This window comes from Numenius arquata, chromosome 4 (genome assembly GCF_964106895.1).
Source record: "Numenius arquata chromosome 4, bNumArq3.hap1.1, whole genome shotgun sequence".
In the NCBI taxonomy this organism is placed as follows: Eukaryota; Metazoa; Chordata; class Aves; order Charadriiformes; family Scolopacidae; genus Numenius; species Numenius arquata.
The window spans coordinates 70,523,037-70,546,756 of NC_133579.1; the positions used below are offsets into that span (position 1 = coordinate 70,523,037).

At 38.2% G+C, this 23,720-nt stretch overlaps 1 protein-coding gene across 1 annotated transcript in view; it reads left to right on the forward strand.

Moving 5' to 3' along the window:
- Positions 1-13,763, forward strand: part of SLC9A3 (solute carrier family 9 member A3) — a 54,554-nt gene extending 40,791 nt beyond the window's left edge. The window contains exons 8-16 of the mRNA XM_074146314.1: positions 302-391; positions 2,269-2,339; positions 4,549-4,678; positions 7,663-7,778; positions 8,428-8,557; positions 9,660-9,836; positions 10,401-10,476; positions 12,071-12,184; positions 13,516-13,763. Of these exons, the coding sequence (XP_074002415.1) occupies positions 302-391; positions 2,269-2,339; positions 4,549-4,678; positions 7,663-7,778; positions 8,428-8,557; positions 9,660-9,836; positions 10,401-10,476; positions 12,071-12,184; positions 13,516-13,763 (1,152 nt within the window). The remainder of the gene's footprint in view (positions 1-301; positions 392-2,268; positions 2,340-4,548; positions 4,679-7,662; positions 7,779-8,427; positions 8,558-9,659; positions 9,837-10,400; positions 10,477-12,070; positions 12,185-13,515) is intronic.
- The last annotated feature ends 9,957 nt before the right edge of the window (positions 13,764-23,720 follow it).

Here is a 23,720-nt window from a genome sequence, read left to right on the forward strand (position 1 = left end):
GCTCCTGATATGTGCAGAAAATACCACATTCAACGGTACAGGAAACACTTCAACACTTCCACTACCATATTTTTCTTATAGGAGATTTTTTTTTTCCACTGGTTGGTGTCTTTTCAGACCTTTGTAATAGGAACTGAATGTACTACATTATTTTATCTTCTAAAGGGGACAGAGATCAACTGAGGAAGTATGAGAACCACCATATAACATAGAAAAATGCTCTATTTCTCTTTAACAATGAGCAGCTGGAGGAAAGTCTAAGATAATTCCTAAGTATTTATTATGATGCTTCAATCCTTAGGGACTGACTATCAAGCCTCTGGTACAGTGGCTGAAAGTGAAGAAAACTGAACACAGAGAGCCAAAACTGAATGAGAAACTTCATGGCAGGGTAAGATATTTTTAAACAAAACTATGGTACCTCTTGGAGGAAAAAAAGAATAGAGGAAATTTCTTTTTGGAAGGGAGGGGGGAATCAAATGCCAAGTGCATAATCCTTCAAACATTTCAAAAGTTATCTGTAGGCTGTAATTGATCTTTGGGTTGAGTCCTGTGAGGGGATACTCAACTGGAGGTTCCGGTCTTTCACTTGAGAATTCAACGGGGCTGAACAACAGTACTGGGGAAACAGCATGGCTGGAATATGCTTCTTTCTCTTCATCTGAAAGAGGAGGAGGTTTGATTGAAGATCGCTAGGCAAAGAGTGTGGCAGTTTATTCTTCCTTCTAAATATTATTTATATTTATATGAAAGCAGGCTTTGTAGCCTGCATATTACATAGAAAGGTAGTCTGCTGCCCGATGCAAATGTTACTTATATACTAAAATTCCAGATGAATGTTGATAGTTTTAGTTCAGTGTGAATGCTGTGTGTGCACCTGCATTTCTTTAACCTTTTAAAAGATTTTGAAACGTGATCTCTTCCAGTTTATTTCCACACAACTTTATAAAGTTTTTATTCAGTAAAAGGAAACATACATTTACAATACAAATATAGGTTAAAGGACAGAAACTTTTAAGACATCTTTCATGGCCTTCTTTAATCCATGAACTTTTCAGATTTACACAGGTATCCTGCATTGAGTATTTTTACACATTCTTGTATGAGCTTCTAATCGTGTCGGTTTTCACATTGGAGGTTACCTGAAGTGAATTAATGACTTAATGGTGGCCAGAGTTTGTTTCTGAGAAACTCTTTTACAGACTACTGAATAAATATGCTATGTTTTTGTTATCCAGCAATTCAATTTTCAATTTCGATTCCAATATTTTACTATTTGAAAACCAGGATTTTTCCCCCAGGTGAAGAAATAAAGTCTGTCTACATTTATGGGATATACCTTTACAGCTCAGTTAGTAGTGCAGGCCAAGCAGTAATGTTAATCCTATTGCTTAGTAAAGTTGTATGTACTGATTCACCACTTCCTAGAATATTCTAGCAGATATTGTTTCAGGAGGCACAGCGCTCCTAGAACTGTATAAATTGCAGCCTTCAGAGAGAAGGAGCACTGTCTGCTCTCAGGGAGTCCGAGGGAGAAAAATTAGTTATAATATCATTTTCTCCACTTCCATGTCAGCTATCTCCTGGGGCAGTAATTAATATTATATTCAGGAATGATCCATATCACCCATTTTGTTCTAAACCTAGCATGATATTCTGCACTAATCCCTCCAATGTTCAGAGTCAAATGTTAACAACGTTAACAACCATATACAGAAAAAGACCAAATTCTACCTGCAGCTGCCTTGGTTTGAAACAAGTTATAAACCCCAGGATTTCTATCAGCCATCTAATATACTGAGCATGGGATTTTTCTCTAAATATCAAAAGAATGGTGTTTACGTCTGCTCTGAGGGAAGTATGGCGGCCTGAAACGTCTGAAAAGAAACACCAGGGAAATTTTTTGACTGATGTAATCACTGACACTATTAGTGGCTGAGGTACTTCATAGGGCAGAAATAGAGATGGTAAAATGAGTGGATAAAAAGAGTCTTAAAACTGAATGTTAAAATGGGGGCTTAAGTACCTTCTTGCTGAGACCCTTGTAGTTCAAGAATAGTTAGTGAATTTGTAAAGAAATGGTTAGAAAGCTCAGGACCTTTGAAGAAAAACATATAGTAGTATTTCTGTAAATGGGAAAAAAACCCTGCTTAAGAGCAATAAAAATATTCTGCATAGTCACTTGGTCTAACCTGACACACATTGAGCCATTTTCTAATTATGCCTTTTATTTCTGTAAAGATACTAATTCTACTTTCACTTTCCCAGGCCTTTGATCACATTCTTTCTGCTATAGAAGATATTTCTGGACAAATAGGACATAATTATCTGAGAGACAAGTAAGTAGTAACTAACCTGGAATGTTGAAATACTGCTAGGAAATCTTATCTGTAAATTACGACTCTTTCAGTCGGTGACTTCAGGGACAGCAAGGATGTAAAATGTAGTTTAAAAGGTTATATATTGAAAATACTGGAAATATAGCAAATGTGAAAGTAGCTTATTTCTGTCCCCTACAACTGGAATCTTTTCCTTTTCTTCCACAATTCAGGCTAGGCCCTTGCAAATGCCTCAGTTCACACCCAGGGACCAACTTCTCTCAAGATTTGAGAACTGCCATTTGCACAAAATTTAACCTAAAATGCTAATGTTGGTCCTTCTTTGTAATAATTCTTCATTTCATTTCACTTCATTTCATTATTTCATTTGTATGGAGACACTAAAAATACTCAACTACTACTGTGCTAGTTGTTTATCCTGTTTCTACAAAGGATGTGTTCAACACCTCTGAAAGTGATGGCAGAGAGCGTTTTGAAATGACTTGAATAGTTTAAGACCGATAATGAAAGTTATGGTTTATAGTTGATTCATCTTGAGAGACTACTCAGCTGAAAGATACAGACACCGTTTTCTTTGAAGTACATATGAAGAGTTAGATCTAGATGATCTAGATGAATAAATGTGAAAGAAGGACATTAAATCTGGACATCTTTTAGAGGGTTAAGGTTAGGCAGTTCTCTCCCTGGACTTAGGTCATTTCATAGGTGCAGTCACAGTTCTGACCTGCTACTGTCCTGCTGACTCAACATGCCAATTCCAAACCAAAAGCCATGTGGTTGCATTAGCTTTCTGCAGAGCACTCCACTAACCCCTGCCGAGAAGCTGAGTATATTAGCTGAGGTTTAGCTTTATGCTCATATAACTATACGAATCCCAGGCTGGAGCTAGATTGTGTCTGAGATCAAGCAGGATTGCTCACCTTTCTGTACCCAGTTACAGGGACAGGCTCCTTCATTTCCTTTTGCTCTTTGTTCATTTATTCAATGAAGAATTTTCAGACGCATCCCAAATAGAACATCCTCATTCTTTTGGTCTAAATTTTTAGTTTACTTTTTGGCAATGAATTTCAGCAGGCTACAGGGGATACATCTCCAGTTTTGAAATACTATCTTGAAGATGGAGCCAAATATTTTTAAGTGGCAGATTAGAGTTTGACTCCTTGGATGTTAGAAAGTAATCTCCCTGTGTAACAAGAGAAGGAGTAGCTTAATGTAGATTCATGGTTGAGTGTGTGGTTTGGTGACTAATGTATTTTGAATGAGATCACCTTAAGTCTCTTCTTTTGGACTATATGTACGTGAAAGTGCTGCTTGCTCAAAGGAATGGCAACGCTCAGCATCCTCACTGATGTGCTCAGGTGTGACAGCATGTATTAGAGACCGCTGTTGTCAGATGTTCTGTCTGGTGAAGAGGCATAGTTATCAATTCTGTGAATAATGTTTAACAACAAAAAGGCTTCAACAATCAGAATAAAAAGTCATAAACTCAAAATAGCCATTGAGCAAGAGGGATAGAATCACTTTGAATAGTAGTCACCAAAGTTGCCTCAAGAGAATATTGAGGAAGGTAGATGAAAGTAAAGCAGCCTTTATCTTTCTGGAGCCTAAATACCAGACGGCAGATATCCTACTATCAGATAAGCTTGGAAGTGTAAATCACAGAAAATATACATCAATTCTGTCCCCCAGAGCACATAAATGGCAACAGTAAGGCCCTCTATAAGTGCTTTTGGAAGGTCACTGCTGTTGTGAACTGATTTTCTAGGCTGGCTGTCCTACAATACAAGTAGGGAAAAGCAGATTCCATTCCAAAGGAAGAAAGAAAATTAAACTTTTAGAATGAAGCTATTAAATATAACAATGCATAATCAGAAGTGGAAAAATAAGGTAGGGTGATCTCCCAGAGTATAAAATGTCCTAGTGACTCTGAAATGAGATACTGTAATCATAGCACTCCTGCTGTTGTAGTAGTGTTTGTTAAGTTAACCTATTAAATGCTTTGTGACAGCTGCATAGCTCTGTAGCAGGCTTTTCCTTAACTTTCTTAAAATGCTAATTGAAAAGCTTCAAAACACAAATCCCTCACATTGCTGTGTTCACCATTTTTTGGAAAGTGCTTAGCTCACAAAAATATCATTTATGCTAAACTAAAAATGCTGTGAAACTAAAATTGCTTGTTGCCATTAACACAGTTTGTTTAAATTATCAGGTGGTCCAATTTTGATAGGAAATTCCTCAGTAAAGTACTGATGAGAAGGTCTGCTCAAAAATCAAGAGACCAGATCCTTAATGTTTTCCATGAACTCAACTTGAAGGATGCAATTAGCTATGTGGCTGAGGTACTTATGAACACTTGTTGACATATTATAGCATAGTTTGGGGTTTGGTTTGCTTGGGGGTTTTTTTAGTGTTTGTTTGTTTTTAATTTATAATATAACCTAAAGTTGATATATTGCCAGAGATGTCTAAAAGAAAACTATTTTCATTTCTGCTCTGCTTTTTTTTCTAAATGTGTTCTGAGTCTTGCTATCATCTGTTTGAGTGGCTGTAGTTCTCAGTATTATGCTTTATCCCCAAGTATGAATATATTGTAGTCATGTCATTGTACTTTTCTGTTGGATTTCACTGAATAACTTTGTTTCTATATTCATTGCATGAAAAAAAACCCTGTAATTCCAAAGGGATCAGGCAAACTACTGTCTTTCTAAATGCATCAACAGAGTCTGGCTCCTGCAGAAGAGTGGTTCTATGTGATGATAAATCTTATTTGAAGAAGCTCACTTCCCAATGGTGTGGATATATGACCAAAGTAGTGGACCGCTATAATCTCATTCTGACAAAGTTACAGAATGGAAGAAAGTTACTGGCGTTCTGCATATGTACCATTCTCAGTCTGGAACAATGTTAAGAGTTTGTTTAAGAATTCCTAATCTTTTTCAGTGTGGAACTGGCCACCTTAGTTCAAATGACCACAAATATGCAGTATTCATACAGTGTAGAGGGTAGTTTAAAATGGAATATTTTAAACAGTGATCTTTGAAGTGATAATCTATCTATGCCTGTAATCTCCAGGTGAACTCATTTTCACAGCTACATGATACACCGGTTAATTTCTTTAGTTAAAATAAACGCTATTACTATGACTGATACTACTAATAATAATCTCTTTTCCTTTTTTGAAAATGAGCTACAGCCAGGCAGATTTCTTCCAGTGAAACATGGAATTTCATGAATTCGGAAAATAAGAGGAAATTCAGAAATTATGTTAGTGTGAAAATCGGGGAGTGGTTCACAAGATAAGCAAACACTTTCTTTTCAGATTTTGTAAATTACTCATTCAGTTTTCAGATCATTTGAGCTCAAGAACTAATTTTCTTTCTCGTGGTGCTTTCTTGGTTACAACTCAGAGGAAGAAAGTTAGATAATGACTTTGATGTTGATGATGTGAATCCATTCAGTAGATTCATTACAGTATTTTTTCTCTTTAACAGATGCAAAGGGCTCTATAGATAACTAAGCCACGCAGATTTAGCCTCAAAATCTTTACCCAGTAATGTCTTGAATCCCATATAGTAATGTCAGATTAAGCTAGATTATTAACTTTTTAGGAGAGTCACCTTTTTCATTATACCTTAGTACAGTTCATAACACAAGGAAACGGACTTTTGTTACCTTAGTCCAAATACTATTGTGTATTTTGTGTCTTGCAGACAAATTCTATTGGCAAATGTTTCCTGAGCTGCTAATAATAGACAAAGAAATTAAAAGTTGCCCAGGTTCTACAAAAGATTTGCAACATGGTTTCTTCCAGTGGAAATTAGTTATCTTAATATGCCTGATTAGTCATGAGCTGTGAATCCTAAAGTCATTCCACTTTTCTCAAGTTAACATTTTTGCTTCAGTGATATGCTGCTGTAACAAATTCTCCTTCACTTCTGAAATATACCTTTGAAGATCTGCCTCCCCCAGCTACTCACTCTCTTCTCACTTGCAAGAAACTGAGGAGTTTAAAAACTATTTTATAAATTTTCTGTTTTTCCGGCTCTACTGTTATGCTGCAGCTGTACAATAAACAAGAACTTGAGAGAGCTCAGTCTGAACCTAAATAAATTCCTTGCAGTTGAGAGGGGAGAGCCTAATCCAGGCGAAATGAAAATAATCCAGAGCAAGGGAATAGAAGCAACTTAAAATACATACAGTTAATAACTTCTTCCGGCTAAAATTCCCCCACTGATGATATGGTATGATGTGTGTATGAAACATTAAATTTGATTGAAAAGAAAGTCAGATGCACTTAAGAAAATGGACTGATACTGACCCATAATTTACTTTTTTTCTCTTAAGTTTTCTGCCTAGAGAGGCCAGAGTGTACTTCTTAATGCCACTGATCTGATCCAACGCTTTCTACTGTAGCATGTATGTGGGCTACCACAGGAAAAGGAAATATTTGATTTATTTGCTCTATTAGTATAAAAATGTAAAGGGGACACAATGCAGTTGAAGTTGGAGACATGTAAAATCACTTTCAATATTCTGCAAGGGAGGTGGTTTTTCTTGGTGTATTCTTTGTTACAGTTTAAAATGTAGAGACCTGCTATGTGATTTCTTTCTGCTGCAATTCAAAACCAGAGATGGGTTCAGCCTATGTAACCATGATGTCACTCAACAGCTGCCTTTCACCTGAACACGAGATTATGTGAGAAGTGGGGAAAACTGTGAAGACAACCTGAGCTTTTCCAGTGTCACTTCTGTGGCACTAGTTTTAGAACTGAAAGCAAATCTCATCTCTTCATGCTATAATCTCTTTCAAATAGTCTTGTAGACTTCTGGCACCACTTAACATTTGCTGCCTCCAGTCTGGCAGAGAACAGAAAACTTTGTGTTGTATCTTTGAAAACGCTAGTCTTAGTGCAATGGCGTGTCGAGTCCTAAAAATCCGCAAAGATATCCCTATGTACCTATTTCCAATGCGGTACAAAGTGAAAGGTCCACTCCTGAAAGGGTCTGTGAAGACAATAGAGTTAGGCTGCAGAAGTGCAAGGATATCCTTTGCAAGCAGATTAAGGCCTAAGAAATCACTCCTCAAAATCAATTTACAAGAGCGGAATAGTTTTTCTCCTGGCTTTGTTTGTTGGGAAAACGTCACTGAACATAAAGAAACCATAACCAAAAAATAGTTTGCATACATTGTCTAAATACAGCTTCTCTCCTGCTTCTTGTGCCATTTGCATACAGCAGCCTCACAAATTATCTGCCTTTTCTGATACACGTTTTGCCCATGGTGTTTACAGCCGTAACATGTCTTGTTTCTTTCCGTGGCCAGGGAGAACGTAGAGGTTCCTTGGCATTTATACGTTCTCCAAGTACAGACAACATGGTAAACGTGGATTTCAGCACCCCACGCCCAAGTACTGTGGAAAGCTCTGTCTCTTATTTACTGTAAGTAACGTGGGCTGATTGGGGGGGAGTGGGGTGCTTATGTTATATGTGATGAAATGGAAACTGTGTTACAAATTTTTGAAAAATGTAAATTACAGGGGCTTCATTCACTGCTGTTTTGAACTTCAGTTAGTCCTTTCTCCCACACAAAATGGGTATACATAGTCATATTGTTTCAACATACAGTTATATTGGTGCATTTTACACACAAATAGATTTTTGCAGTTAAGGGCTGATCAGATGAAGCAGACATCCACGTTAGAGTTGTTCCATGTGCCTTCTGTTCATCAACTGCTATAGACAGGGCTAGATGGCATTTCTGTGTCTGCTCCAGAAAAAGTTAGGAGAGGCAAGGAAAAAACATTTCTCCTTCCTTAACTCTTCCCTGATTCTTTCATCTGACAGACCATGTCATGTAAACTGAGAAATTAATGCTGCACCCACCTGAAAGACAAAACCCAATACTTCCTTTGCATTCCCCATTAGGTATTTGCTCACTCATTTTCATCTAGCTGATTTTGACCTTTCCTTTCTTTTTTAGACTTCATCTTCCTTTCTCCCTCTTGTTCCATATTTTCCTGTTTTTTTCTTCCTCTTCAGCAATCACTGATTTTAAACACTGCTGTTCGTATATTATATTCCTCTTCAGGAGAGAAAAAGCTGGGCCAGTTTGCCTGGACATGCAAGCTTTAGAGCAGAGGAGGAAAAGCATCCGGGACACAGAAGACACAGTTGCTCATCATACCCTACAGCAGTACCTGTATAAACCCAGGCAAGAGGTGAGAGCAGAAGGGTAGCATTAGACTGTTTTCTAATCTAAAACTAGGAGACATTAGGAACCAAAACTTGGGAGCAAAACTCAAAAGGAAAGAACCCCGAGGGAGGTGATTCTGCCCCTCTACTCCGCTCTGGTGAGACCCCACCTGGAGTACTGTGTTCAGCTCTGGAGTCCTCAGCATAAGAAGGACATGGACCTGTTGGAGCAAGTCCAGAGGAGGGCCACAAAGATGATCAGAGGGCTGGAGCACCTCTCCTATGAGGACAGGCTGGGAGAGTTGGGGTTGTTCAGCCTGGAGAAGAGAAGGCTCAGAGGAGACCTTATAGCAGCCTTCCAGTACCCAAAGGGGGCCTACATGAGAGAGGGGAGGGACTCTTTATCAGGGAGTGTAGTGATAGGATGAGGGGTAATGGCTTCAAACTGTAAGAGGGTAGATTTAGATTAAATATTAGGAAGAAATTTTTCACTATGTGGGTGGTGAGGCACTGGAACAGGTTGCCCAGAGCAGTTGTGGATGCCCCATCCCTGGAGGTGTTCAAGGCCAGGCTGGATGGGGCTTTGAGTAACTTGGTCTGGTGGGAAGTGTCCCTGCCCATGGCAGGGGGGTTGGAACTCGGTGATCTTTAAGGTCTCTTCCAACTCTAACCATTTTATGATTCTGTGATTCTAACCCATCTGCAAAATCTGCACCCTTGAGGAAGACAGGCTCTATGTCTATATTCTTTCTCATTTATGAACATGCCTCTTTAACAGAACTAGTGCCTTTGACTTCACTGGGGCCAGTGGAATGCAGAACTGGGTCCACTATAGGTCTTGAAGCAGGATTAAATGGAGTGTGTCAACTGAAGTGATTCGAAGACTTCCAGGGAGAGGCTTACTTTGAATGACAGTCACTCTTACAACTTAAAATTCCTGGACTTACACTTGTTTCATAGTGAAGAAAGAGAAAGAAAAATAGGAGTTTCATTAATGCCTTCTGGCTAGTCTTTGGGTCATTCTTTTTTATGGAATTGTTTACATTTGCATTACACTGACTGCATTGATTCAGGGCTTCCAGCTGTATTTCTAAATAAATGAATATTGTCTTCCCTTCCTGGCCACAGCACAAACACCTGTACAGTCGACATGAGATCATGCACAGTGAAGATGAGAAACAAGACAAGGAGATTTTCCATAGGACAATGAGGAAGCGCTTAGAATCTTTCAAGAGTACCAAACTAGGAATAAACCATTCCAAGAAGCTCAATAAAATCCACAAGCGAGACCGGGGCCAAAAAAGGGTAAAATACTTTCACAAGGACCCAGATGTAGCCACCTATTACACAAAATAAGGGATGGGGAGGGCAGGGAGGACTCTGAAAGGTCCTATGTCCTGTATTTATCTCTGTCCTTTAGAACTTCACGAACTTAAAGGGACTAAACAAGAAGAGATTAAACTATGAGATAACTCAGGGGGCATCTTCTCACATCCTGCTTTTCTCTTTGCTCTGGGACTCTTCTTCTGGGTGAGAGATTTTTCATTACTTGAAAAACAACAGACCTTGAGCCATGCTACAACACCACGGGGAGATGTTGCAGGGTAGATGTAGCAGGGTAGCACTGAAGCATAGAGCATTCTACAAACTTCATATGAAACTAAGAGGGAATGTACAGCTGAAGTTCCTTTCTTTTCCTGCAGTGACTATGAGTGTAGCAGGAAACTAATGACATCCATATTGAGTTTCAAGCAAAGATTACGGTGGATTTCAGGGTTATGCTGCTGAACTCGTGATTTCGAAGGATGTCACTGCCGTTGCTCTCTGATGACGGTAGCATTTTTGGTAACTTGGTTTGTTTTCTTTCAGCGAAACAGCAGTGTCATCCCAAATGGAAAAATACCTTCAGAAAACCCACTACAAGATTTTACTTTGAAGGAAAAAGGTAAAAAGACTCTTAGCCCAGTTTCATTAACTGCATTTTACCAGCTACATTGTCAGTAAAGCATCACTGAAAAATTTTGTGATGTGCAACATTGAAGCTGGTATTAAAGAGGGACTTCTAGTCATAATTCAGAAGTCAGAGTGGGGACCTGCTCCATGCATAAATGCAGTGTCTTGATGATTTAGAAGTTGTTTTTCTAGGCCAAATTTTAATTGGCTGTCTTCCTCACATTTTTAAAATATTGCAATTAAATCTTTTAAAGAAAATAATGCAGTGGCTACAACGTAGATGAACTTTCAGGTTCCTTTTGGAGAAGTTGCACAGAGCAACTTTTGCTAACGTTTTTCTTTTTCATCACAGCAGGATATTTCTGCCTGGGACACTGTGCCATACAAAATTAAGTAGTTGAGATAACATGCCGATCTGAGTTAAGGTCCATTTGTTTAGAAGGGTCTGAATGAGAGTTGAGGCTAAGCAAGCACACTAGAACTCAAGGACAGTGTACCTTTGAAAGGAACGTATAGTCAGAGGCCAGTTTCAGCACTGATTCACCCTTCATGCACAAATTTAACACATGGTTGAGCCTTGGAAGTGTAATCTGAAGCTGACTGGCCCAGGAAACATCTTTACCACAAGTTGGTTTTGCATGGAAAGCCCCAAATTCTTTCGTCTCATGTTTTAGCCATCTTTTGTCATTGATGTCATAGCAAGACCTAATGGATGCTAATATGTTTGTTACGTAATTGTAAAATAATACATATCACTTAAAAACTGAAATGTGGTTTAAAAGCCACTGAACTAACTTTTTTTTTTTCTATTCTTTCCTCTGTTTATACATCCAACCCTTTGATCTCAAAGAGAATTGAATTTAAATAGAGAGGGATTCACCTGGTCTAGTGGGAGGTGTCCCTGCCCACGTCAGGGGGATTGGAATTTGATGATCTTTAAGGTCCCTTCTAACCCGAACCATTCTATGATTCTATGATCTTTTCTCAATAGCTCCAAGCAAAGATGTTTTTTCTTATGTATGTTCTTTGAATCGTTTCCTAGCATTATTTTTATTTGACTGGAAGGGGCAATACAGGCTGGCTGAATAAGTGTGATATTCTAGAACCTTTTTGCATGGGAAGAGCTTTCCAAATGCTTCTAAGTAGGTAATTCTTGTTAAAACCACTGTGTATAGATGTCATCATATATTTTAAAAAAAAAGCTTCATTGGAAGACAATCTTAACAAGTGGTTTAGCAGCTGTCATAAAACTGATTCTACTGTAGTAGAAGCAGCAATGACCTCACCAGGTCTGAAATCAGGATACTAATACTGACCTCTGTCAAATGATGAAATGATTATTGTAAGGGATGACATTTGTCAACGTGAGCATTTAAGACACAAAAGAGCAGCAGCAGCAGCAGTGGTGCCACATCATAGGATGGTTTGTTTCAGTCCCAGGAAAGAAGACAATTCTGATAGCCATAAGCTTATCCAGAGTGTGAATCTATGCCAGCGTCAAACCAGCATGAAATGGCACTTCCTATCAGAACAGATACAAATCTCTAATCAAATTGGACTTTCTTTTTTTTTTTTTTCTTTTCCAGATTTGGAGTTTTCTGAATCAGAAGAAAATAATGATTATGAAACTTTGCATCTAGGCAAAGGAGTTGATTTCCTGGCTAATGTGACGAAGCAAAATTTCACAGATACTCCCAATGGTAAAAATATTAATTACCTAGAGAGGTGTTTGGTTTTGTTTTTTTTTTCTCAAATGTTAAAAATAGGCTAGAAATGCTAATGATTTAGCCTGTTCTCTTTTTTTTTTTTTGTTTTGATTTGATGTGTTCTATTAGAAAATATATTTGCTTAATATTATTGTTAACAGATAAAATGTTTTGGCTATCCGGAGGCATGGAGAGCATCAAATTTGCTACTGATAGAAGTTGTGAGCATGACTTCCTAAACCAGACCTAAACCCACTAATTATTTCTAGCAACAGCAAATGTTATTTTAGAATTGTTCTACCTCACAACACTGGTCAATACTAGTCCTTTGGAACTATTTTCTACTTGCATTTGAAGTACTTTGTTGTGATAAATTTCATGCTTCTTCTTGCAGGCCAGATTTCTCTTAAATTCACAACTCTCAGTTCTTTACAGGCTCATAAAAGTCACTGAAAAGGGCACATTTGCAGCATTCCTGGAGCATTCATTGGATTTAATTTCCAGCCCTGAAAGGCTCCAAAATATCAGACGGAAAGTGTGTCACTATATATTACATGATATGATTTATAAAGTTCTAAAGTATTTCTCTTTAGCAATTTTGTGTTTGAATTTTCAGCATGCCACTGCATGCTTCATATGTAACATGCTGCATACAGTCCAGAAAAGCACTTGCGTTTTTCTTTTGGCAGACATGCTGGTTCGCTGTTCCATGACCAATTCCATGTTTGAGAATGTATAATGACATCCAGAAATTGATCCAGAAACAAGCAGGTGGCAAGATGAGACCTAGACTCATCTTTAAAATTTCTTTTTCTGTTTAAACACTACAAACTAGGTATCTATGTTAAAAGGCTCCTGTAACTTACTGTTGACTGTTTTGTGGCCTGCCTTAGTTCCTTCCCTTTATGGAGTTGTGCAGTTTATGCTTTTGCATTTTTTTCCATAATTTTTTTCTTTTTTATGGGTTTGACTTGAATTTTCTGCAGCTATTTTGTATTGTGCTTTATTTTGCCTAAAATTTGCTGACTGATTTCTTCTTTTATTGATTTTATTTTTTTGTCTCCAGATATCCCAAACATAACTGCATATTGGATATAATAACCAATTTTTCTCTTTAATAGAAATCCAAAATGACTAGCAATAGCCAAAGTATAAAGAGCAACCCATGTGTGTATAATGGTCTGGGTATCGGCCTAGTCACACCTATACCAGCGTATCGGCCTATTTTTTCCCACTATAGCCATTCTCCTTTTACAAAGCATCTTGCTGTATTACCAGGAAATTATTTTGATTAATTGTATTTGTCACTCGTGAACTTTTTTTAGGAATTGATAACCCGGTATTTTCAACCGATGATGATCAAAGCATCTACATGAAGTTCTCGCCATGGTTGTCTAGTGAAGATACTGTGGTACCATCACAAAGGGCCCGAGTGCAGATCCCATATTCTCCAAACAACTTCAGACGGCTCACTCCATTCCGGCTCAGCAACAAATCAATAGATTCCTTTCTGCTAGCAGATGGCCCAGAGGACCGACCCAGATCTTTTCTCCCAGAATCAACACATATGTAATATTTTAAAGAATATTATTACCTTTATTTTTAATCAGCCTTCCTATCAACCCTGACTACTGACAAGTAAACTTACTTTTCTGATTTTTCTTCTCCCAGAGCATCTCTTTTCTTCCTGACTTCTTCGTACAACTAAACATCTTCTATTTTTCTCCAGCTTGAATAACAAAACATCTTTCTGTCTTCCTTTTGCAGAAGAGTTGTCCAACTATTTGGGGTCCAATGACTTGCTATTTTTACAGCAGATAATGGTCCTGCTCTTTGTTTTGGCTTGAATACTTTAAATGCCAAGAAAATAGTATTCCAAATACCAGAATATTGTGCACCCATTTTCAAGAGGCTCCAGGCTTCTTAGTTAGTCAGTTCTAGGTGATAAAACTTGTGCCCAAATTCCCTAACAGGAGTCAGGTAATTCTGATTCAACCCCCTTAAACAGTGATAGGTCTTTTCGCGTGACATTGTCACCACTGTCTGCAGATCTAAGCAAAGTAGTCTGAACCCCCAGAAAGACAATCCAGTGGCTGATGTCAAAGGATATGGTTTGCCCATAAAAGGTCAGATGAGTCATTTAACCAATTTGGCTCGATTGCATTCGGACATACAATAAGAGCAGCAGGGCTAGACCAGCAACTATCTGGGCTGTCTCTCATTCTTAGCATGATTAAAATATAATTTTTTACTCCACTGCTAAGAAGCCTTGAGTCAGCTCTGAATATTTGTCCAGGTTATTTATCTAGTGCCCAGGAAGGGAAAGTGGTCCCAGTGCTACAAGTACTGAATGACGCTGCTGATGTCATCATTAAATTACATAAGAAAGAGTTTAAAAATTTAGCATGTTTCCAAGAATGCATCAGAGTTCCCTTGCACAGGTAGCGATACTTACACAACAGCCAGACTGTGGAAATGCAGAATTCCAGTTTGGGCTAGAGCTTTATCCTCAAACTGTGAGTTTACCTTAATGCATACCTTATTTTGAAACCAGAAAAGCGCTTAGATTTCTGATGCAGTAAATAACTTGTTGCTTCTAATGTCTTAGAGGCAAAAAATCAAACTGACTCTGGGTTTAAATGAGTTATACTAGTTGGCTTTTAATTCTCACTTTGTGGAAATTTTCCACACCATAAAAAGCAGCCTTCAGTTCCATAATCAACACAATCAGTGCTGTAAATGAGGTGGGTCAGATCACAGTTCAGCCATCATAATTGAATAGAACATAGGGCACTGTGGGGATTATGCAATGAAATGCAATAATCAGTTTCATCGTGCATTTGTTTTTGTGGAATCTGTGATCACAATTGTATGATCTCATGCCCTCTGTGCATCACCAAATAAAGGCATGTGGTAAGCTGAAAGTACTTCTGTAGTTAGCTGATGAAACTTTGTTCAGACAAAGACCTCAGGATAAGAGTGAAGGTTGGTAATTTTGATTTGAGAAGAACTTCATTACCTTTTGAAAAGAAATAGAACAGGAAGTTCTGTTTTTCTTCTGTTCTGGCTTCTGTCTCTGCAGAAGATGTGCTGGTTCACGTGTAGTTACAGGAAGCGCATCACTCTTCACAGGAGTGTCCTGTAGGTCTGCGATTGGTTCTAGTACTCAGTTCTTTATTAATGCAGCTTTGATTATTTTTTAAATGATGCTTTAAAAGGAATACCAGATTAATTAAAGAACTATGAATTAAATTGCAATATCCTGATCAAAAATTTGAATAACGAGCAACATTCCAAAAGGAAAACTTCTCCTTGACACTTATCCACATTAAAATTCTCTTCACTTTTTTTTCCACTAAGAACATAGTGATAAAATATATAACTTGCTGAATATTTTCTTGCTAACCCTTGTTCTTTTCCTCCATTCTACTGCCTTATTTATAATTGTCTTTATTATTAGGAAACGGTTTGTATAAATTCTTGTGCAAGTATCTTCGATATATCAAAATCACTGGGTTTTGACTGCTGTGTTTCTTAGGAAGTGTTTTGGGAAGCTAGATTTCCCAAGCTAATAAGCTTAGAACTTGATTACTCTCTGAAGTATTTTTCTGAATGATCTCCTTAACAAAATTCTCCTAATAGGAGTATGATACTGAAATTTCAATTAAAAGGTTTTAAAAACCCATGTAAACTGGAAACCAAGGGTGGAAATGTGAAGTTTCTCTACACAGTCTAAAGTATGCAGAAAACTGACCATAGACCCCAGTCAATAAGAAATTGACTCCCTGGTGATACCCTGTGCTATTTGATTGAAAGAGTACAGTTTCTTTCAAAAGCTTCGGAAAGATTTCCTTGCTGAGCATCAGGCCTACATGTTTCAAGGTAAAGATATACCTTAATGACCAGATGATGGCTCCGTCTCCTAAATATATGAAACAGGCAGTTGGTTCATCACAAACACTGAACTAAGTTTTGCCTGATACTCAGCAAGGATAAGAAGTTTAATAAACTCATTTTAGGTTGTCCAAGACAGACATTAGGAAAGGGTACAGTTCCCTAGCAAAAAAAGCCATCTTAAACCACTCACTTTCATAAGGCTTTCATAAAAATAGCCAAAAGCAAAGCCCAGTAGCCAGCATACTAGTATAGAAAGTATATATTACAAATGTTTCTATTTAATTGTGCTCTCTAGGTGATATGGACCATGATGTTGAAATGACAGAATACTCCTCTTCAGATGACCAACTAAACCAAAACCAAAGTGTTTCAGTGACTCCCCTGCACTTCTTTCCATCTTGTCTTCAAATGCCTTGGACACAAAACTATTCTTCATTGGAAAACAGAGGGAATTTATCTCTTTCTTCTGTCTCTGAGTATATAGCTTCTTGTGACCCAAATGTACCTGATCTCTTCTGGGAAGCAGATACAGATACGAATAACAAAGAGACAGTAAACTCAGGTTATGGTTCTGAAGTTAGCTACAAGTCAGAGAATTCACAAGAAGAGAATTCTCTACTTATATTTGAAGGGCTGGAAGACTCTTATATGAAGGAGCCCCAAGAGAAGAAAATGTTGCTTGATGTACAAGGAAATTACAGATCTGCTGCAGCCAGACGTGTACAAAGCCGACGTTCTTTTCACCGGCCAAAACCTCTGCAACACCCTAAGCTTCAGAAGCTAGCATCTCTTCCAGCATCTTGCCACATCCCTCCACATTCTTTGGAACAAGAGGAAACACAGTTGTGAACCAGGACTTACTTGAAAAGAGAAGATGAGAGAGAATAACTTGAACAAAGGGCTTGTGTAAAAATAGAGAGCAACTTATTGGTTCATGGGATCTGCTCTAAAATGGTTTCAGATGGGAAGGGAATGGGGTCCCATAATATCAGAAACACTGGAGCTTTTCTGCTGCACTTAGATTTTTAAGTTCTCATTCATGATGAAAGGGTTCATAGTAAAGGAGAAATATGCCTCCTTGTTATTTTTTTGTGTAGACTGTTACAAAAATTCAACATTATTTTTGGAGGGCTAAACGAAGAATCTTTTCAAATGGCAAATCCTTATTGGATTTTTTTACATGGAAATGGTTTATTACGCCATTATGCCACAAATACATTTAAAGAAATAGGCTGCATTTGCTGCTTCAGTAATGGAATTCAATATTTGTGATGTATGAAATGAACGTAGGAGAAGCCAATGGTTAGCCTCTTGCCTGCTAAGTCAACTCTGATTGAAATGGATCAGTGCCTTTTATAAGTGCAAGCTAAAGAAAATTATTTTCCTGCTCTTGAATATTTGTATCACTGAGTAATTGTGAGATATTGACTCTGGTGGAAAACTTTCCAGGGAGAGGAAAATCCTAGCACCTTGAAATTTAATCAAGGGTGCCAGGAAGGCCATTTCCTTCCTTCACCTTCATTTCCTCTACTCAGTAGCACTGGAATGAAAGAACATCCAGAATTAGCTCAGAATTTTAGTTTGTGTGGTCACAAGCAACTCCTTTCTCATTCTTAATTAAGCTGCTCTATTTTAAATAGCCTCACTCAGACAGAAGCGTAAATATTTGTCATTTTTGCTGCTGCTTTGGAAGACACCTTCCAAATACTCTGTTAGATTATCTTGTTAATTTATGCATCACTTTGAATAGCTGATCAGGACAATGGTCTCTCAGATGCTTATCCTGTGCTTTGCCACATGGTTCAAGTGCCACAATGACTCAGGATGTTGATGGTTCACAGTACTGAGGTAGTTTGGCTACTGTGTATGTACATACCTGTTTGCGTTAGGAGCTTCCTTTATTTTTTTGTCCCCAGTTTTCTGTTAAATGGTAGTAGTTAAGATTGCACTAGATGCCTGTTGCATATGAGTCCGATCTACATCACCTTGACGACAGCCAGAGACATCAGCAAAAGCCAGTTCATCTAAAGACTGAAAAGTGAAAACTCTGAGACCTCTTGTGGATGTATAATGCTACATGCTGGCATAGAGTCCTCTGGCCTATCTGTATTTTGGCTTGGATGATTCCAGTCCTGAAATTTTGGCTTGAAATCTTCAGTGGTATAAGTTGCAAAGGTTCTGTGACATCAATGAGTGCTTAGAAGCATCTGAGATCCTAATGCATACCTTATTTCTTTTTGATATCAGTGTAAACCAGTTGTAAATGAGCTAAATCACCTTCAGGGAAGTATCTGAACTGCTTAAGACTGGATTCGACAGAGGCTTTTTTTCGTAAATTTTACTTTATCTATAGGAATTAGTGGTTGTTTCACTGTAGCTACAGAGATTTTGAACGGGTTCTAGGTGATTCTGTGTCAGACGTCAAATTTGAGATTTACCCAGACACCCAAAATGAGTGGAGCAATGTGTGAAAATTTGTGCCCACATCTTTTTTCTATCTTCGTCCTCTTTGCTAAAACTGCCTGTTAGGCTAGTGCAAATTGCAGAGATATGATAGCAAGTGTCATACACAAACCTAGACAGAAGCATAACATATGCCTTTAGAGACTAGATCCAGAGTACTGGTTCTTTTGATGTCAACCCACAAGCAACTGCCTGTTTGCAATCATCTGCAATCAGTGTCCCTAATTGGGAAGCTTCATCATGCAGAGCTAGTCTTGTTAACGAGGGTCATGAGACATAAGGCTGTCACCAGTAGAGATGCTAATTTTATAATTCAATAATGTAAATACAATTTTGTGTGAACTGAGTCCATATAAACACACTGTTTTGATGAAGTAGAGCATATTAATGCTGTTTCAGATATTATAATTGCAACAAGTATTTTAGTCACTGGAATAAAAGAGCCAGGACTGACCCCAAATATTAGCGCAAGTAAAGTGCAATGTGCCAAAATCCAACCTCCAGTCTCATAGCACAACGCTGAAGTACCAGCACCAAAGTTGGCAAGATGCTCGTCAGGGGCTGGCTTGGAAATCAAGCTTTCATTTCTTTTCATTGCTGTTGTACAGAGGTCGTTGCTGTGCTGCGGTCAGAAGAACTACCCGCACCCTGGACTGTTTTCTGCATGCTTGTTAGAGCATTCTTTATCTATTTGTGTACAGGCTACCTCAGGAAAACATTTGTAAATCATCATCATCATCATCATCAGGTGGGAGTTTTCATCAGATAAGTGTTGCACACACAAGAGTATGCAATTTTGAAAATCACAGGATATAAGATTTTGATGTTCTTGTATGCTTTTATCCTAAACAAGAGAGGATCAATAGACACCGTAGTGTTTACAAATACAGCAGTCTCTGTGAAAAGTCAGCAGGATCCTGCATGCTTCTTGAGAGGGCTGTGGGTTGTAGGAGTTTTTGCAAAACACAGAGGAACATTATGCCATTTTTAACAACAAACGAAATGGAAAAGACACTATATACAAAGGGCTTAACTCTCCATTTACTTTCAAAGGCCTTATACGTTGTCTATTTGTTGTGTCACCATAGTTGAACAGATGAAGGATAAATTGGACAATTCTGATAGCGAACAGATCTTTCCCTGGAATAGCTTGCATAATTTCTGAAGCTCTTATGCCTCTGGAAGATGTTTTCTAGTATAATTGCCTCTAAAGCAAGGTTTTGTTTGGTGTATTTTCTCGATTTGAAACGTGTTGAAAAAAAAAAGCTTCATGTCCCCAGTTTCTATATTGAGAACATACTCTTAGCTAGAATATAGTGGATTATAATTCCTTATTTTTTATTCTGAGGCAATTGCTCCCAATGTCTACCAGGGTATATACAAAAAACAGGTTATAAAAAAATCCATCATCTGTCTCACTTCCACACACACACATAGACACCCCCGTACTCTTTCCATGTACTTTCACATTTCAGTACATATCGTGTGAGTGCAAGTGTCTGGTTGCTTCTTCAGCACACTTTGATCAGTCAAAGCACCACTAATCTCCATCACAGCAATACAGATTTAGAGCTGCTGAGGATCTGGCTGTATGTATCGGCTTCTTTTTTATGGTGTGAATTAAATTGAAATGATCAGCTGGTAAATCAGTTCACCTCTGGTGAGGCCAGTGCAGTTCTTGTTTCCCTGGCTCAAAACTTTGTCTCTAACTTTTTTACGTGACATGCTCTGTCAAAGAAAGGCAAGTTGAGAATTCCACAGTCGCTATTTATTGAACAAATAGCTATGTCCTACCTTGTTGTAAAAAGATGAAATACAGAAATATTCAATGTCTTTTCTATAGATTTTGCTCCATGGATAAGGTTCTTTTTAATAATGTTTATTATGCTGCACTATGACCTAGCAATGTTAAAAAAAAAAGAAGCGTTGCCTGTATTCAGATGAATTCTGTCTCTCCGAGCTGTGAAGCTAGTTATTGAAATATATGAAATTACGTTTTACAAATACATGGTCTAGCCGGAGGTTTATGTAATGAAGGTTGCAAAATAATCACGTGCCTTAAATTGTCACTCTTTGGAGTGCTGCTGTTTGGAGATTTTTGTGTGTACTTTCCAAAAGGTGTCAACTTACTGCATATATTTTTAAACAAGTCAAGTTGTTCTGCTAATGTGTCTTTATAGAAACGTTTTAATAGTATATCATAATGAGAAGTTTGGCAATAAATTGTATCACTTTGGTGGAATCACACTGCTTTGGCAATTAATTTAGAGAATCATTTATTTAGTACATTTAGAGAAGACTTTCAATACAAGACTTCTGAGAATTTTTTGTTTCTGCTCCCAAATCAAAGTTAAAGCAGACAAATCGGGTGCTGCTGATTATTCATGTCATTCATAAAATGCAAATCATTAAAAGCAGCCACAGAAGTTATAGAAGATCTCCTGAGTCTCTCTCTGACAACTATGACATAGTTCTAGCCCCGCTGCAGTCCATGACAGAATTCCCATTGACTTTATAAGGCAAGATTTCCATCCTTAGAACAGAAGAGCTTGTATTTTGTCAAGATATACAGGAATGTCATCATTATAACAACATTATAATTTGAACTTTACATCTATGATGATACACAGAATCTCATTATAATATCATTCTTTTGACGCAAAGATTCTATCTTTCAGGGTTTTGTTTCACTGTGCAATACTTTTTGAAGATTTTGTAGTCACTAATGCCAGCCAACTTGATTTTCTACACAGAAACCAAGGAAAATTAATACTATTTTCTAAGTATGGATTTGAAGAGATTTAAAAAGATAGCACAGGTGACTGAACCATATGCTAGCAAATGAGATGCTGCAATGGCAAAATTAGATAGAACTGGTTTTGTGGTATGCGCGAATCAGCTAAAATAGCTAATCAGCTTAACAGTTCATTAAATCAATGGTGGGGGGAGTGTCTCCCCTTGTGCACAAAGCATACAGAAGCCATGAACAGCCCCTTCTGTTGGAAAAATTGAAATCTGTTGGTAAGGATTCTGCTAGCTCAGATTTACTGGCTGCTTAGTTTAAGGAGGCAAGAGGTAACATCACACTGAAACAGACAGATAACAGGCTTTTGGAAAACTGACACACAGAGGATGAGAGAATTCTGTGCTGTCCATTGCTTAGAAACACAAAGAAATATAAAGTTGTGGTCAGCACAATAGACCCAAGCAAGGTAAAGAGTGAACAGTCCAAGAGGTTTTTAGATAATACTCCACATGAGCTCTAATCCCTGATAAAGACAGTGAGATTATAACTATTCAAGTCCCAGCTGCGTTTTCATTTTTTTTAAAACAGTGTTGGTGGACTGAACACACCACAAAAAGCTTTTATATTCTTTCCCCTTCACATCTACTTGAGGCCCTCCTCACATTCTGAGAGGGATCCCAAAGCCTTCTACCTCTAAGATTTGTACCTCGTGGATCTTGAGGTAGAGAAGAGCTCAAAGATAGTTATTAGCTATTTCAACAAAAATAAGCAGAAATATGCAGTGGCATTTTGGCATTGGATCTGACTCACTTCTCAACTTGAACAGAAGAGAATGGCTTTGGGAAGCTATAACATTCACACTATGAGAAAGTCAAAAAGGTTTGGTGTTGGGGCACACAGCAGCTGTTGCAAAGTTGCTGCTTTGCATCATTTTGGTTTTGCCTTTTTTTTTTTTTTGGTTTTATAAATTGGAATGTATTTTTCCATGGTAATTCCATCTGTTTCTGCTCATACTTTTGGAGCACTGGAGCTCTATATTTAAAAGATTTACCTTTATCTACTGGTATCAGTTCATATCACCTCCCGCCATGACACAAGATATTGGCTATTGCAGTTATCATTTCGCCATACCTATCGTAGCTAATGTCAGAAGATAGTCTTCTACCACTATTTGTGTGTGTCATGGTTTTAGCAGATAAGATTGGAAACCCTGGTTTCACTCCAGACACTGTGCTGTACAGGAGGATTTTGTTTCAGAGTTTTTACAAACTGAGCTTCATATTCAAACCAAGACATAAAATGAAGTTCAGTCAACAACGGCCATTTGCTTATCTAGAGTCAGTATCCTCACTCACTCTGAAATTTTGACTACATCTGAGGTTCAAGTTTCCACACCAATATTACACCCCATGATGATCAACAGTTATGGAAAATGAAGACTGGAAAAGAGCAGGCTTTCCGTGAGTTTCATTTGATACTGTTATAGATCTGAGTGCTATCACTTCTGCCTCACCAAACAGGTCCTTCTGATTGGTTGGCTAGGTGATGTCCCACATAGAACCTGTACTTCCATCCATTACAGGTGAGTTGCTTGGCCTGGAAAACAAGGAATTCATTCACTGCTTCCCATCAGCAGGCGGTGTTCAGCCATCTCCAGGAAAGCAGGGCTCCATTACACGTAACTTTTACTTGGGAAGACAAACACCACCGCTCTGAACATCCCCCCCCGCCTTGTTCTTCCCCCAGCTTTATATGTTGAGCATGACGTTATATGGTATGGGATTCCTGTGGTCAATTGGGGTCGGTTGTCCCGGCTGTGTGTCCTGGGTGCACCCTGCCTTCTTGTTGGCAGCCCAGTATGAGAAGCTGAAAAGTCCTTGACTGCTTAGCAACAACTAAAATATTAATGTTATCAACATTAGTCTCATCCTAAATCCAAAACACAGCAGCTGCTAGTAAGAAAGTTATCTCTATCCCAGCTGAAACCAGTACACCATCCAAAGTCGCTCTTGTTAGAGCTACTACATAGTTATTTGCAAAACCTGAGCCTTCTCATTTGTGTGCATTTACCATTTAATTACTTGCTGGTCTGAAATATTGATGCAGTCATCTTGAATCCTAAAAGCGTCAGTATTAGACCCAACATGCAATTAAAAGAAATCAAATTTGACTCTATCTGTGTAACTGGGCTGTGAACTGTGGGGCTATGGATGAGTGAACGTTTGGCTGGCACTGTATAAGACAGCGAATCATAGAAGAAGTAAAGTTGGAAAGGACTTTTGGAGGTCATCTAATCGAATCTCTGAGGAGCTAGCTGAGGGCCAACAACTTAAAGCTAACTGACCAAAGTCAAATCAGGTTAGAATCTGGAATGATAAGGGAAGGGCAGGGTTCACCTCTTCTCATACACACACTTTCAGCTCT